The sequence below is a fragment of the Sus scrofa genome, chromosome 7 (assembly GCF_000003025.6).
Source record: "Sus scrofa isolate TJ Tabasco breed Duroc chromosome 7, Sscrofa11.1, whole genome shotgun sequence".
In the NCBI taxonomy this organism is placed as follows: Eukaryota; Metazoa; Chordata; class Mammalia; order Artiodactyla; family Suidae; genus Sus; species Sus scrofa.
In genome coordinates, this window is record NC_010449.5 from 22,943,396 (window position 1) to 22,960,712 (window position 17,317).

The 17,317-nt window shown below is 50.7% G+C and overlaps 1 protein-coding gene across 9 annotated transcripts in view; it reads left to right on the forward strand.

Moving 5' to 3' along the window:
- Positions 1-16,010, forward strand: part of SLA-2 (MHC class I antigen 2) — a 42,659-nt gene extending 26,649 nt beyond the window's left edge. Inside the window, exons 1-8 of one of the 9 annotated variants that reach the window (XR_002345546.1) lie at positions 12,687-12,844; positions 13,025-13,294; positions 13,521-13,796; positions 14,501-14,669; positions 14,789-14,899; positions 15,315-15,347; positions 15,478-15,528; positions 15,689-16,009. Coding sequence is in view for 6 of the 9 variants with exons in the window: in NM_001113702.1 (NP_001107174.1) it covers positions 12,772-12,844; positions 13,025-13,294; positions 13,521-13,796; positions 14,394-14,669; positions 14,789-14,899; positions 15,315-15,347; positions 15,478-15,528; positions 15,689-15,693 (1,095 nt within the window). In the remaining 3 variants the exon portion in view is untranslated. 9 annotated transcript variants of the gene reach the window in all.

Here is a 17,317-nt window from a genome sequence, read left to right on the forward strand (position 1 = left end):
CTTTCGAAAGTCCTGATGAGTTTCTATTTCTTGGAGGGGCCGTGGACATCACCCCAGAGCTGGATCGAAGCATAAATAGATCTTTGTGAACCGCAGGCCAAGGCATCCTCGTCACTCAGCAATGGCTTCTGCAGCAGCCACCACTGAAAGGGGACACACAAGACTAAAGCCCAAAGACATCTAGAAGGTCCCCTTTCTTCCTGTGGAGAAGCAGGAAACAGGAAAAGTAGGTCAACCCCCAGTGGTCCCCTTGGAGCTGCTCTTCTGTCAAGGTGCCAAGTGACAGGACACAGGCACCACCTCACCTTCCTGAGACTCAACCTTGTGCACTTAAAGGAGAAGTAACATCTTTTCTTTCCTTCTTTTTCTTTTCTTTCTTTCTTTCTTTCATTGGCCACACCCCCAGTATGCAGGAGTTTCCAGGCCAGGGATTGAACCCACACCACAGTGGTGACAATGTCAGCTCCTTGGCCCACTTAGCTACCAGAGTACTCCTGGGTCTCCTATTTTTATCTCGTGGAACCCTGACCTTCAGTCTCTTTCTCTAGCAGCGGGGGTGGTCCTGGACCAGGACCCTGCTCACTCACAGCTAGTGGGACTGAGGGTGGGGAACGGCTGGCTCTGAGGGGCTCACATCTGGGGCCGCCTGCTCATCCTAAGAGACCAACCCCTATGTGCTGGGTCTGGACGGCTGCTCCCCTGGGACCTGCTGCTGCATGGTGGCCCCTCCTACTGCAGAGCCTGTGCCCTGGGGATGGTTCCAGAGTCACCTGGAAGAGCGGGAAGGATCTTCCACTGCCAGGAGCAGGGGATCTGGGCGGTAGGGTCACCAGGGGACGGGACTGAGCTCTCACACCCCCAAAACCAAAGGGACTCGGGATGAAAATTCCCAGATGGTAGAGGTGGCCATTAAATATCAGGAAGCGGTACTGCAGTTTGTTACTGGGAGACGTCATTTTTATTATTAATGATATTATTGAAACAGTATATTGTCTAACACTGAGCAGAGGTGCCCAGTCTGCCCTGCCCTCTGATGACTTCCTCCCTGCCTGTGTGTTCATATGGTTTTCACACCCGAACCAATATCTCAAGGAGATCATTTGTTTCCTATGCTGCCCTTCATGAGATATCTTCTGAAGATCGACACGCAGCAGAAGAGGACTCGGCATTTTCAATACTGGGAAATGAGTCCCAGACCTCAGTAGAGATCCCAGCCTGGGCCAGTTGTCCTGGGGGGCGGGCAGGAAGTCTAACTGATGGGAAGCAGCTGTCTGTCCTCCACGCTCCTCCTGGAGCAGGTCCTTCTCTCCATTAGACCCACTGGCCACTGGAGTCATAGTCATTCATGAACTTTTTTTTTTTTGTCTTTTTGTCTTTTTGTCTTTTCAGGACCGCATTCATGGCATATGGAGGTTCCCAGGCTAGGGGTCAAATTGGAGCTATAGCTTCTGGCCTACACCACAGCCACAGTAACACCCCATCCTTAAGCCACTGAGCAAGGCCAGAGATCGAACCCACAACCTCGTGGTTCCTAGTCGGATTCATTTCCGCTGCACCACAATGGGAACTCCTCATTCATGAACTCTTGGTGAAAATGATTTTTTTTCTTTTTTCCTTTTCTTTTTCTTTTCGGTTTTAGGGCCACACTCTCGGCATATGGAAATTCCCAGGTTAGGGGTCAAATCGGAGCTACAGCTGCCGGCCTGCACCACAGCCACAGCAACGCCAGATCCAAGTCACATCTGTGATCTACACCACAGCTCAGAGGGATGCCAGATCCTTAACCCACTGAGGGAGGCCTCGGATCGAACCCGCATTCTCATGGATACTAGTCAGGTTCCTTACCACTGCACCGCAATGGGAACTCCCAAATGATATTTCAAAAGAGGCACTGGGAGTTCCCTTTGTGTCCCAGGGGAAACAAATCCGACTAGCATCCATGATTATGCGGATACCTTCCTGCCCTGGATCAGTGGGTAAGGGATCCGGTGATGCCGTGAGCTGCAGGGCAGTTCGGAGAAGGGGCTCCCATCTGGCGTTGCTAGTGGCTCTGGCTCTGATTTCAACCCCTGGCCTGGGAACTTCATTATCCCAAAGGTGAGGCCCTAAAAGAGGGGGAAAAAAAAAGAGGCACGTGACCACTCTAGAGGGGGCTGTCCCTCCTCCCTTGGGTTACCTGTCCTGGCCCAGGAAGAACAGGTCCATGGAGAGAGGGGCCAAGGTTTGTGCCACAATCACACACAGATCTGCCCACAGACCACAGCCGGGGAAGTACAGCCTCTTGCCTGAGTCACCACTGCCTCTGTCATCCAGCCTGAGTGTCTTGTTTGGTCCTAGGTTCCTCCAAAAGCTATACGTAACTAGTTCCCCTGCACGGACTTTCCCCAGCTGTACCCTGGGTATTGGCAGGGTAGGGGGGTGCCTACCTATAGATTAACTGAAATTCAACCTGAATCTTAAAGCCCAATCAAAATCCTAGAGGTTTTTTTTGTTTTGTTTTTTGTTTTAATTGTTGAGCTTATTCTACACTCCATGTGCAAAAGCAAAAGATTTGAACAGGCAAAATAATTCTGCGAAAAGAGGAAGCATCTTGGGGGAAGCCCGATACCTGCTTTCAAGCACAAAGTGGTGTCAGATAAGAGTGGTCCAGCTCTATGGAACAGAAGAAAGTGTGTGTGATCAGAACTTCAAATATAGGCTCAGAAAAAAGAAGTCAAGGTCATTCAGTGGGAACAAATAATCTTTTCCATCAATGATGATGACAGAAATAGACACAAACAAGAGAATGAAACCACATTCAAAGACTAATTTGAAGGAAGCGTAGACCTAAACCTAAGAGCTGCAACCAAACCAGTCTCTCCCGCACAAGGTCCTGAACCATAAACTGAGCCACATTTGTAATATTATATTTTCTAGCAGCCATGTTTAAAAAATGTTTTAATTGGATGAAAATAATTCTAACATTTACTTTAACCCAAAACATTCAATAATTTCCTTGCAGAACCAAAACAAGGATAGGTGATGGGCTATTTTATACCCTTTTTCTCATTTGTTACCTTTCTTGCAATTGTTGCTTTGAGCCTCCAGGGGTTTAGAAATTCTCTCATTTTATACCCTGCCACGTGGTGCCTTCCCCCCAGATCTTGGAATTCTGGAATTATTGAAGCCAAAACCCACTTCCATCTCACACTGGATGCAGGAGAGGATGAGCTCAGAGATAAAGTGGGGGCAGGACACCCACCCCCAGCTCCCTCCTCTCCCCAACTTCCTTTCTTCTTCTTCCAGTCTGAGGAACTCAGGAATTCCACAGCACAAATGGGGAGCCGGTTGTAAACGCTACAAACCCAGATCCATCCTCATATTCCTCTGCAGGAAGTCCTTCCTGAAGTCTGCCCACTCCCCTTCCTGCTGCAGCCTCAGCGGCTCCCCAGGTCTGTGCAGAGGGCGATACCAGAACTCTCTTCCTCCCAACCCCTCAGCGCTCACTCCCTGGCCTCCCTCAGGACTCAGCTCAAATGGCATCTCTCAGGAAAGCCGCCCCTGAGGATACTATTTAAAATGACCACCAGCTCCCCGCGTCCCTCCCTTGTTCTTTTTCTCGAAATCAGTCTTTGCTTTTTTTTTTTTTTTTTTTTTTTTCCCCAGTCTTTGCTTTTTGACACCCTGATCTTTGACTTCAAGAGCCTTGTGGGAGTTCCCGTCGTGGCGCAGTGGTTAACGAATCCGACTAGGAACCATGAGGTTGCGGGTTCGGTCCCTGCCCTTGCTCAGTGGGTTAACGATCCGGCGTTGCCGTGAGCTGTGGTGTAGGTTGCAGACGCGGCTCGGATCCCGCGTTGCTGTGGCTCTGGCGTAGGCCGGTGGCTACAGCTCCGATTCAACCCCTAGCCTGGAAACCTCCATATGCCGCGGGAGCGGCCCAAGAAATAGCAACAACAACAACAACAACAAAAAGACAAAAGACAAAAAAAAAAAAAAAAAAAGAGCCTTGTGGTTTATCGGCAGCTCTTCCATCCGCGCGTGCGCACACAGGGCGGGGACTCGGGCTTAGTTGGTCTGAAACATCCCCAAAGGGCTAGAATCTTGCCTGGCCTATAGCTGGCGCTCAAACATATCTGTCGCCGAATGAATAAGTCTAGGGACCAGAACTCCTTAAAGGTGAGACTGGGGCGGCACAGGGAGAAGGTCCCTGGTAAGAGATGGGGAGGGGGCGGGGCCTCGCCCCAGTTTGCCCCAGGCCCGCGGCCCAGCGCCCAGGCAGCCTCACGAGACCGTCCGCACTTTGAATGTGGCCACAAGCACAGGAGACAGACTCAACCAGACCCCAGCTGCCTCCACAGACTCTTGCCCTCCTGCGGGGCGTCCGGCTCAGGTGGTGGGGTTCCTAGGCGGGGACGTCCTCCAGGTCCCAGTCTTAGGTCCAGAATCCTGGGTTTCTGCGCAGCTGGTGGCGGGGCTCAGCCTCAGCCTGGGAGGCCCTGGGACTGGGACCCCAAACCTGCAGGGCCAGAAATTGGAGACCAGGATTGTGGGGCTTTCAGTTCTTTGTTTGGAGGTGGAGGGAGCAGACCTGGGGGAGGCAGCCTGCAGGTCTGGGTCTCTCAGGTGCTCAAAGGGGAAGAAGAGGCGGGATGCTGGGCTCCTTCCTGTGGTTGTGAAGTGGGGCCCCCCCCCACCCCCGGCCTAGGCACCAAAGCGTCGACAGTCTGGCGCCTGGGCAGAAGCATCCACCCTTGGCGACCTTGGGCGTCCAGGTCCTGAGCCCTGGGTCCTGGGAACCTGAGGGGGAACAAGGGCTGCATTGGGCTTCCTGGGAAAATATCAGGCCAAGTCCGGGGCTGAGACTCACACAGATCTCCTGGAGTCACTGTGGTCCCAGGCTGCAGCCTCCATCCCACTCTCTGTGCCCCAGGAATGACTCTGTGGCATCAGCTGGGCAGCTCTGTTTCTGCAGCCCCAGGGCCACTCTTGTTGCTGCGGTGGTTCCCACAGTCCTAGAAAATAGAGACCATGTCCAGGCAGCCCAGGGCTGTGAGCTGAGGATGGACTCAGATGAGGCCGTGACGTCCTGGTGCACAGAGTGGGACCTGGAGACCTGGGAAGCAGGCCCAGGGCTGTGTCCTCAAGGGCTGCACAGGACTGGCTCTCCCTTCCTGATTCTCCCTGCACCCCGGCTTTTGTAGGAGGGGGTTAAGGTAGGAGGGGGAGCTCTCATTGTAGAAAGAAGGAATTCCTTTATCCCCCTCCTCTCTCTCCTTTATGGTTTTGCCCTTTCTTCTCTGTGTGTGTGTGTGAGTTATACCAGACCTGTATATACAGAACAATGCTGCCAAACTGAAGCAGAGTTTATCAGCCAGTCATAGCACGAACACCTGTTATGCACCCAGCAGAAAAACAGAACCCCCAGACCAGGAGCCCGAGTGCCCACCCAGACCCCATCCCTCCCTGCACAGGTGGCCCCTACGTCGACCCCCCCCCCGGTTCCTCCTCCTCCCCTCCTCTATGCCTTCGCTAATACCACTGTTCCCTCCTTTTCCTCACATCTCCAGAGTCTCCCCATCTCCATAAGCTATCACCCTGCGGGGCTCCTGCTTCCTCTCCCCCACTTCCACCCCATCCTAGGATGGAGACTCCAGAGTGGATTCCCTGGAGGAAGAGCCTCCCACCCTGGAAGCAGCACCAGGAACAAGTGAACCTTGGGGTTTAAGGCTGCATTCCAGGAGACTGCAGCCCACAGTATGTCTGTGGGCTCCACCCTGGACCCAGGAACCAGCTGTTAAGGCTGGAGATCTGCTCTTCCCTGAGGCCAAAGTCCTGGGTCATTTAACGGGGAGGAAAACGTCTGTGTCAGTGTGTGTTTGGGGAAACAGTTCAGGCTCTGAACTTGACACTGCTTGGGGCTCCCCCTTGGGGGCACAGCCCTATCCCTCTGCTGGGAGCCCAAGGAGACCCTGGGCAGGTCCCTGGTAAAAAGGTCAAAGGGGAGCTCAGGTCTCCTGTCATCTGCCCTGTGGCCACACGGGGCGCCAGGGCTCTGCTCTCTCCTACTCTGCGCGGGGAAGGGAGCGGATGGGCTGAGGTCTGAGTCCCACGGAGATGGCTGCCCTGGAGGCTGGGCAGCAGTGGGGGAGTGAAGGTGCTTGCTGAGCAGCTCTAGGGGGTGGGGCAGAGATTGGAGGAGAGGAGCGCTCTGGAGACCGGGCCTGTCTCCGAAGGTTCCCTCTTTGCTCCCCAAACCTCCCCACTCCAGCTCCTTTATGCAAACACCCTGGGAAACTAAAACCAGAAAATTGTTTCTTCCAACCCCTATTCCTTCTGAAGAACATCTTTTAAATAATACTTTTTAAAATTAGACTAGTGTGAGATTTACAAGACAGCTGCAAACGTGTAACAGGGCTTCCTCTTACTCTGTATTCAGTTTCCCCGTGGTGAACATCTTATATGAACGGCAGGCATCTTTTCACAGCTAATGCAGCAATGTTGGTACATTATTACTGAACTGCATACTTTATTTGCACTTCATAAGTTTTTCTTTCTGTTCTTTTTTGTTTACATTTTATTTTTATTTATTTATTTATTTTTTTTTTTTTTTTGCTTTTTAGGCCCGCACCGCGGCATATGGAGAATCCAAAGCTAGGGGTCGAATTGGAGCTGTAGCCACTGGCCTACACCACAGCCACAGCAACGCCATATCCAAGCTGAGTCTGTGATCTACACCACAGCTCACGGCAATGACGGATCCTTAACCCACTGAGCAAAGCCAGGGATCAAACCTGCAACTTCACAGTTCCTAGTCAGATTTGCTTCTTCTGAGCCACAACGGGAACTCTTCTAATTGTTTTTCTATGCCTTTAAAACCATGCCTATGATACTCTTCCTCTGTTTCTTAGTTTATGTCTCATCTTTGCTTAATTTTGTTTGTCCTCCCAATATAATTATAATTTACTATTTTCAATCTCTGAATAGTATAATTCTAGTTAGCTCAATGTTCAATGTTTGAATTATTAGGAGGATGGAAATGCAAGTCTCAACTGAGTGTTTAGTAGACTATGGTTTCTTTTTTAAATGGATTTTTCAATTTTCCCAGAAATACACAGCATCTTAGCATTGTTGTACTCAGGTGAAACCAGTCCCAAACTTTCCCCGAGTCTCGTCTTGCTGAGTATCTTCTAGCACGTCTGATCTTCCAGCAACGTCATCTCCCTGCACAGCCCTCAGTGCTGCCACACGGGACGGGTCCCCACGCAACTGGGGCAGGGCTGACAGCCCCAGTCTCCTTCGCCTCGTCCTGGGCAGCCCTCTGCCTCCCTTGTTCTGGCTCCACCGCAGCCTGCATCCCATGTCTCCCTATTAGTGGTTTTCCCCATCATTTCCCCCCACTTTGCTAACAGTCTCAAGAAATGGAACAGCTAGAGTTCCCATCGTGGCTCAGCGGTTAACGAACATGACTAGCATCCTTGAGGATGCAGGTTCGAACCTGGCCTCACTCAGCGGGTTAAGGATCCAGCGTGGCACTGAGCTGTGGTATAGGTCAATAAGCTGGCTCCCATCCCCTGTTGCTAGTGGTTATGGTGTAGGCTGGCAGCTACAGCTCCTGTTTAACCCCTAGCCTGGGAACCTCCATATGCCACTGGTGCAGCCCTAAAAAGACAAAGAAAAAAAGGGAACAGCACAAGTAAAACTCTGTAACTCTGACATGACTTAGGCAACCCTAGGACTAACATGGTAACTAGATATAGAGCTCTGTGTTGGAAACACTTATTTTTGCCTTGGGATTCAGAAACCATCACTTCAATGTCTTCTAATCTCCAGGACCATGGTTTTTGCAAGGTTTGCCTCTTGAAGTTAACAAGGTTGCTTCCACTGTCTTTCTGATATTTCACTGCCATGTGTCTGGCTGGGGGTCTGTCTTCATCTCCTGCGGTAAGAATTTGGTCAGGCCATTCAGGATGTAAATTTTTGTCTGTAAATCTGACAAGTTTTCCTCAAATTGAAATTTTCATCATTTCCTACTCTCCATTAGTTTTGAAATTAGTATTATTCACTTGGAATCTCTTGATTGACAGATGAATATTTTTATCAGTCTTCTCTCCTTCTTGCGATGACTTCGCCTTTCCCATGGCTGAGAGTATGACCGTAACCTTCCAATCCATCTATTGGATTATTCATTTCTATGACATTATTTCTAAGTTCCAATAGCTCTTTCTTGTTCCATGTTTGTATATGATTGTATGGAATTCTATCTTTGTTTCATAAGCTATATATCTCTTACCTCTTTAGATATTAGTGATAACAGTGGTAGGAAACTGTCAGGTCTCCGGGTTATCTGCTCTCATGACATGAATGTTTTCTCACAGCACTTGACTCAGTTTTGATTTACCCTTAATCATTTTTGTTTTCTTGTTTTGGGTTTTTTGTTTTCTTGTTTTGTCTTTTTAGGGCCACACCCATGGCATATGGAAGTTCCCAGGTTACGGGTCCAATCGGAATCATAGCTGCTGGCCTACAAGTAGCATCGATGAGGACACGGTTCCATCCCTGGCCTCGATCAATGGGTTGGGGATCCGGCATTGCCGTGAGCTGTGATGTAGGTTGCAGATGGGGCTTGGATCCCGAGTTGCTGTTTTCTGGGGGTGTTTTTTGCCTGGCCTGGGGCATGTGGAAATTCTAGGGCCAAGGACTGAAACTGCACCACAGCAGTGACTTGAGCAGCTGCAGTGAAAGGCCAGATCCTTAAAAGGCTGGGCCACCAGGGCACTCCGATTTACCCTTATCCTTGTCATCTTTGTCTCACCACAGAGCCTGTCTCACATCACCAGGGTCCTGACTGCTGTTCTTCATTTCACCACCAGTGTCTCCAGATCTGGAGTCAAGGGGACCTTGAAATATCCACTCCTTAAACCTGGAGTCTCCCTTCCCCTGTCTGCACGAGGGATCACATGTCCTGTGCCTCATGTGTTTGCTTTGAGGAATATATTCAACCACTGTGTCAATTACATGGCATGATTGCCTGGAACACAAAGTGTTCCCCTGTTCATAGTTACTAACATTAGAGTGATGAAATCATTTTGATTAATTCCATTCTTTGTAAACCACCATTAAAAAATCCTTGAATATATATTTTTGAGAACACGAATGATTATCTTAGGATAAAGTTTTAGATGAAATTTCTGTGTCAAAATGTAAACATAGTGAAGTCATTGAGAAATGTTGCAAAAGTGACCTTTAACTTTTTTGTGGCAAACCTCTCCCTGTGCTGATGTGAGCAACCAATGCTTCTTTGTAATCACAGCTGGACCCTGGCTCTAGTCTGCCCTCCCTACAGGTGAGGGTCACTGAGATGCCCGGTCAGAGACCTTTCCCACCGCCTGACAGCAACACCCGATCTAGACTGAGCCCCTCTTCCATCCACCCTCCTTGAAATCACCCACCAAAGCCTAAATCCTATATATGTTCTTTTTTTTTTTTTGTCTTTTTAGAGCTGCACTCACAGCACATGGAGGTTCCCAGGCTAGGGGTCCAATCAGAGCTATAGCCGCTGACCTACTCCACAGCCACAGCAACACCAGATCCGAGCCACATCTGGGACCTACACCACAGCTCACGGCAATGCCAGATCCTTGACCCACTGAGCCAGGCCAGGGAATCAAACCTGAAACCTCATGGTGCCTAGTTGGATTCATTTCTGCTGTGCCTTAACGGGAACTCCTACTCTAAATACTCTTAAAATAAATATTAATTAAACTTTCTTGGACATGCTGCATTTTAAGGATATATCCAAGACTCAGACAAATCCAAATGACTTCCATATGAACATTACGTTAATATGCATCAATCTATGAATCACACTTTCTCTTTGGGGAGAAGAGCCTGAAAATTAAGAACATGCTCGATATCCACTGTCCCATATGATAGCTATAGGCCACATGTGGCTACTTTAATTAAATTAAAGAAATTTAAGGGTGCTCAGCACAATAGTCTCTTTTGAGGTGCTGAATAGCCACATGTAGCCAGTGACTAGCTGATGACACAGACAGATATGAATAGTTCCTTCAAACAGAACGGGCTGTTGGACAGGACTGCTCTTCCCACTTTGTGGGCCTCACGTCAGATACATTAGACCCAAGAGAGAGGATTCCTCTCAGAGACTCTGTCACAGATTCCTGTCTGGGATGTGAATGCACATGAAGCTGACTGGGAACAAAACCACGGAGGTGATGCGTGGGTCTGGCGCCTTCAGGCACAGGCTGTTCCCAGGTCCAATGGGGAGATGCCTGTCCCCCCACCTCCCTTCCCAGATGGAGGACTCTCTCTGGCATCACTTTCCAGGGGCTGAGTCCTTTCCTGGAGGAGCCCAGGGGCAGGGCCCTCAGCTGAGGCTGGGGAGGCAGGGAGTCCAGGGCAGGGAGAGGGATTCTGGGGAATGAAGAGGAGGCCAAGGCAAAGGTCAGTTAGGAGACTTTTCCAGGTGTATTCAGAACAGCCGTTCTCAGAGTGTGGTCTGTGGAACCCTTGAAAGTCAGGGAGACCCTTTCACATGAGATGAACACAACATTCATAGCATTACTAAGATAGTATTTGACTTTTCACTATGTTGACATTTGCTTTGAGGTACAACTTAGCAAGAATGGAAACTAGGGAAGCAAACTGTAATAGTAATTATATCACTATGACTTACTTGCAGAAAAAAAAAAAGGTTTGCTGTAAAACATCCTGGTTGACATTAAAAATTCTTATCTTTCCTTAATAAATCATAATGGAAGAAAATATGAAAGAGAGTATAATATGTATGTGTGTAACTGAAGCATTCTGTTGTACACCAATTAACACAACATTGTAAATCAACCGTATTAAATAAATGTTTTGAAATTAATAAATAGGAGTTCCCGTCGTGGCTCAGTGGTTAACGAATCCGACTAGGAACCATGAGGTTGCGGGTTCGGTCCCTGCCCTTGCTCAGTGGGTTAAGGATCTGGCGTTGCCGTGAGCTGTGCTGTAGGTCACAGACACGGCTCGGATCCCGCGTTGCTGTGGCTCTGGCGTAGGCGGGTGGCTACAGCTCTGATTCGACCCCTAGCCTGGGAACCTCCATATGCCACGGGAGTGGCCCTAGAAAAGGCAAAAGGACAAGGGAAAAAAAAGAAATTAATAAATAAAAATTCTTATCTTTCGTAAATCATCATCCTTTTTTTTGGGGGGGGGCGCTTTTTGCCTGTTCTAGGATCCTTAACCCACTGAGCAAGGTCAGGGATCAAACCTGCAACCTCACAATTCCTAGTCCGATTCATTAACCACTGAGCCACAACAGGAACTCCTAAATCATCATCCTTAAACTCACATTTTTTTCTCCTTTTTTTTTTTTTCTTAAACTCACATTTTAATAGAATCTTCTATGATGACCTGGGAAGTACATACCAAACACTCCTGCTATATTCCAAAGTACTATGTCACAAGGAAAATCATCTGTGTGAGCAGAACTAACTGCTTTTTTACAGAATACAATCTTACTTCAAAGAATAAAGGACACTGAAAGATCTGTATAACAGTGAAACAATGTATTACTTTTTTTAATAATCTTACATTAGTACAAGGGATAGTCAATGTGCAAAATAGGCTTATGGATTTTAATGTAATAAAATAGAAAACATTGAATGATAATGACTCAGGTCCACTTTGAAAATAACTTTTTTTTTTTTTTTTTTTTTTTTTTGTCTTTTTGCTATTTCTTTGGGCCGCTCCCGCAGCATATGGAGGTTCCCAGGCTAGGGGTCGAATCAGAGCTGTCGCCACCCGCCTACGCCAGAGACACAGCAACGCGGGATCCGAGCCGTGTCTGCAGCCTACACCACAGCTCACGGCAACGCCGGATCGTTAACCCACTGAGCAAGGGCAGGGATTGAACCCGCAACCTCATGGTTCCTAGTTGGATTCGTTCACCACTGCGCCTCGACGGGAACTCCCTGAAGATAACTTTTAACAAACTACCATTTGTGTAGTTTTAGCTTTGTATCAAAGATGAGCATCCATAATTATCTGAAAAGGTTATTAAAAATACTCTTGCTACATATGTGTGGGGTTTTTATCTTCATAGACATCAGTCAAAATAGTGGATTTAATGCAGAAGCAAACATAAAAATCCAGTGGTCTTCTAATGACACAGACAAGAAAGAGGCTTGCAATCATGGACAATGTAAAAAGCTCCACTTTTCACACTACCGTGATTACTATGGGAAGTAATTATTTTCACATGAAATGCATGGGTTATTCATATTCCTCTAAAAAATAAATTTAAAATGTTTATTATTTCAAGTATGGAAAATATCTATTGAAGTAACAAAACACATATCCCTGAGGACCTCACTAATTTGTAAAACTGTATAAATACTCTGAGTAAAATGTTTGGAAATCGCTGAGCTCACAGCCCCTGGCCCAGAACTCAGAGAGACAGGGTGACAAAGAGCTTTCTGAGCAGAAGAAGCAAAACCAGGGCAGAGTCCCAGGGCCCCGGCAGGGTGTGGCTCTGGGGTCTCAGGCTCCAGGGCGGCGTCTGGGCGGGGAGGCGCCGTGGTGGGGAGTCCCCGTGTCCCCAGTTTCACTTCTCCGTCTCCCAACCTGTATGGGGCCGTCCTGCCCGGACACTCGTGATGCGGCCCCACTTCTCTCTCCTATTGCGTGTCCGGTTTCTGGAGAAGCCAATCAGCGCCACCGCGGTTCCCGGTTATAAACTCTCCACGCACCCGCCTCGACACAGAATCTCCGCAGATTCCAAAGATGCGGGTCAGGGGCCCTCAAGCCATCCTCATTCTGCTGTCGGGGGCCCTGGCCCTGACCGGGACCTGGGCGGGTGAGTGCGGGGTCGGGGGACAAGGCCGCTGCCGGGAGGAGCAAGGGAACCGCCCGGGGGTCGGATGGGGGCAGGACCCACAGGGAAGATGAGACTCTCCCTGCCCGGTCCGGGCCCCACCACCTCGCACTCGGGGCCCCGCGCCGAGAGGAGGGTCGTGTCTCACCCTCCCGCCCCCAGGTCCCCACTCCCTGAGCTATTTCTCCACCGCCGTGTCCCGGCCCGACCGCGGGGAGCCCCGCTTCATCGCCGTCGGCTACGTGGACGACACGCAGTTCGTGCGGTTCGACAGCGACGCCCCCAATCCGCGGATGGAGCCGCGGGCGCCGTGGATACAGCAGGAGGGGCAGGACTATTGGGATCGGGAGACGCGGAACGTCATGGGCAGCGCACAGACTGACCGAGTGAACCTGAAGACCCTGCGCGGCTACTACAACCAGAGCGAGGCCGGTGAGCGAGGCGGGCCCGGGTCCAGCTCACGACCCCCATCCCCATCCCCATGGACGGGCCGACGTCACCCCGACCTCCGGGTCCGAGGGTCACCCCGGCATTTCGGACCCGCCCGGCCCCCGACCCGGAAGGAGCCGGCGGGGACTGTCCCCCGGTTTCGTTTTCAGTTTGGGTTGAACCCCGGGTTGGTCGCGGCGGGGGCGTGGCTGACTCGGGGCGGGGTCAGGGTCTCACACCATCCAGAGCATGTACGGCTGCGACGTGGGGCCAGACGGGCTCCTCCTCCGCGGGTACAGACAGGACGCCTACGACGGCGCCGATTACATCGCCCTGAACGAGGACCTGCGCTCCTGGACCGCGGCGGACACGGCGGCTCAGATCACCAAGCGCAAGTGGGAGGCGGCCGATGTGGCGGAGCAGGAGAGGAGCTACCTGGAGGGCACGTGTGTGGAGTGGCTCCAGAAATACCTGCAGATGGGGAAGGACACGCTGCAGCGCGCAGGTATCAGGGGCCGCGGGGCCTCCACCATCTCCCCTCGGGAGGGAGCTGCCTTCCCACAGGGAGAGGAAAAGGGGGTCCCTGCGGGAAAGACCCCCACTGCCTGTCCTGAAAGGGAGGAGTCCACCTAGGTTTCCATCTTCTCCACAAGACAGGGACTCCCCAGGGGCCCCTCTTCTCTAAAGGACAGTTAAGGAAGACTTTCTCTTTGGGGGTGAAGGGGGGAGACCATCCCTGAAAGAACTGCTCAGCGGTGCCCTTTGACCCTGGCCGCCATTTTGTGAACCATGACTTTCTCGGGCCTGGTCTCAGGCTGAGAACAGCTTTGGATTTGACTCCAGGTTTTCCGAAGGATTCAGGCTCCACCAACGTCAGGAATATGACTATATTCTCCCCCTTAAAGTCCTGGAACCTCCTACTTCGACTCTCACCCTGATTCTAGACTCTTCCAAGGACTAGGAGCTATTCCCAGATACCCAAGTCCAGGCTGGGGTCTGGCTTTTGTGCTTCTCCTTCCAAACCATTGTCCTCTCCATTCTCCCAGTGGTCACATGAGGCTGCTTCAGGGGTCCAGTGAATTTTCTGATTCTTCTTCCTCAGAGCCTCCAAAGACACATGTGACCCGCCACCCCAGCTCTGACCTGGGGGTCACCTTGAGGTGCTGGGCCCTGGGCTTCTACCCTAAGGAGATCTCCCTGACCTGGCAGCGCGAGGGCCAGGACCAGAGCCAGGACATGGAGCTGGTGGAGACCAGGCCCTCAGGGGATGGGACCTTCCAGAAGTGGGCGGCCCTGGTGGTGCCTCCTGGAGAGGAGCAGAGCTACACCTGCCATGTGCAGCACGAGGGCCTGCAGGAGCCCCTCACCCTGAGATGGGGTAAGGAGGGCGCTGGGGGCAGAGCCTCTTCTCAGACACAGCAGAAGCCCTTCTGGAGACCTTCAGCAAGGTCAGGGCTCAAGCCTGAGGAGGGGCCTCCCCTTGCCCTTTGTTCCCAGACCCTCCTCAGCCCCCCATCCCCATCGTGGGCATCATTGTTGGCCTGGTTCTCGTCCTGGTCGCTGGAGCCATGGTGGCTGGAGTTGTGATCTGGAGGAAGAAGCGCTCAGGTAGGGAAGGGAGCAGGGATCTGAGTCTCCTTGTCTCACGGGGGGTTTCAAGCCCAGGTGGAAATTTGTTCTGCCTTGTTCCTGGGACGTCCCCTCCACACACATGTGCTGAGTCTGGGGCTGAGTGCTACCACGTACCCTTTTGTGAAGCACATGTGGAAATGAACAACAATTTTTTCCCCTGGATTCTTCCAGTTGGGGACCAGTTTCTCAGCCCTTGGAGGGAGGGGAGGCCTCCGGGAGAGCAGTTGATCCAGTCTCTCCCACATCTCCTTCCTATGTTATACTCCTGATCCTGTCCTGGATTATTGGACAAAGTTCTGGAACGTTCTCTGTGGTCCAGGACTAGGGTTTCCTGTATGATCTCATGACTCCATCATCTTCCTGGTCTCTCACATGATGTCTCTTCCCTCAGGTGAAAAAGGAGGGAGCTACACTCAGGCTGCAGGTCAGTGTGGAGGGTTGTGATGCCTGAGGCCCTGGTGGTGCAGACAGGAGGCCGTGGGGGGAGCTCACTCACCTTCTCCCGTCTTCTCTCTTGGGGGTACTGACCCCATCCTGCTTTTGCTCTCCCTCAGGCAGTGACAGTGCCCAGGGCTCCGATGTGTCCCTTACCAAGGATCCTAGAGGTGAGACCCTGGAGGGCCTAGATGGGAGGGGGGTTGGGGCAGAGGGGGTGCCCTGGGTGACAGGGACCTTTGAGGGGGATGTTTGGAGCATGTGGGGCTGTTGAGCATGTCAGCCCTTCCTTGACTGACCTGCCTGTTTCCTGGTAATTTTCTTTCCCAGTGTGAGACAGCTGCCTTGTGGGGACTGAGTGACACAGATTTGTTCACGTCCCACTTTGTGACTTCAGATCCCCTGACTCCTGTTTCTGCAGCAGCATTTGAATGTGTCTGTGTCCCTATGAGCATCCTGAGAGGAGGTGGGGACCCTGGCCCAGTCCTGCCCCCCACGTCCCCTCCTCACCCTGACCTGTGTTCTCTTCCCTGATCCTCTTTCCAGTTCCAGCAGGTGGGGGGGCTGGGCCATCTTCATCCCTGTCCTAACTCTGTGTTGCACTGGTAATGTCTTAATTTTCCTGTTGGAAATAAAATCCAATATGAATTTGTTTTTTCTCATTTGTGCCATGAGGAGCAGATGGAATAATAAAAGTGAGGCTGCCTAAAGTTTGAGAGAGAAAATAAATGAAAGCACTGAGAACTTTCTAGAAGCCACATGCTTGCTGTGCTGAGTCCATTACAGGAGATCCAGTCGGAGGCTGTGGGGAGCCAGGCATGGACTGGGCCTGGGCGCAGTCTGTGCTCAGTGCCTCATGGGCTGTGACAGGGTCCCTCCTGGGCTGGTCATTGTCTCAGCCCCTTTGTCCTTGTTCCTTCAGTAGAACCTTGTGCCACCAAGACCTGTGATCACAGGGACTCAGACATCACCTTGGCCTTGTTCTGTCTCCAGGACTGTGGGCAGTGAGGGCTTCCTGTGACCAGGTCAGCCTAGACTCAAGCCTTGGTCTTACCCTCATCCCCCATCTGGTGTGTGCTTATATTTTACTTTTTCAGGTTTTTAGAATACAACTCGTCTTTTTCATGTGTAGAGTTTTGGTCTCATTCAGCTCTGGGTGTCCCCCATCTCTGAAAGCAGCAGAGTGATTTTGGCCAGGCATTGTCCCCACAGGTTCAAGAGGTCCTTGCACACAGGATTCTCAGTGGTATTAAAAGATAAATTTTCAGACTCGTGCAGTTCTTGCCCTCCTTCTAGGGCTGCTTTCTGAATTATTCTTTCCATCCTTTCCACATATTTTTTAAGGAACCAGATTCTGAGATTAGCAAAGAGGAGGGACCTGATAGTTTCCTGTGTTGATTTAATTCACACTGGGTTTCTATATTCCCTGCAGCCCACCCTCTCGCTCTGCCCTTAGACCTAGTAATCCTAGTGCTGACTCCAATTTTGCTTTTCTCAAGCTTATGAGCTGGGATAGGAAATGGAACCCACAATCTAATTTATGTGGGAAGCATAAGAGACATCAACTCCCTGAAAATCTAGGAAACCAAGATTCATGTCTTCAGAGAGGCCGTGGAGATACTGGAACGCTTGAAGGCTACTGGTGGGAATATAAAGCAGTGCTGCCCCCTTGAAACACAGTCTGGCAGTGCCTCAAGTTTGAACACAGTGTTACTATGTGACTCACCATGCCATGCCTAGTGTTTACACAGGAGAAATGAAAACAAAGGTGCACACGAGAACTTGCAAGTGACAGTCATAGCAGCATTATTCATGATAGTCAAACAGTAGAAACAAGTCAAATTTCCCCAACCTAAAAAGTAGCGTAAGGAGTTCCCATTGTGGCGCAGCAGAAACTTATCCGACTAGTATCCATGAGGATACAGGTTCGATCTCTGGCTTCACTCAGTGGGTCAAGGA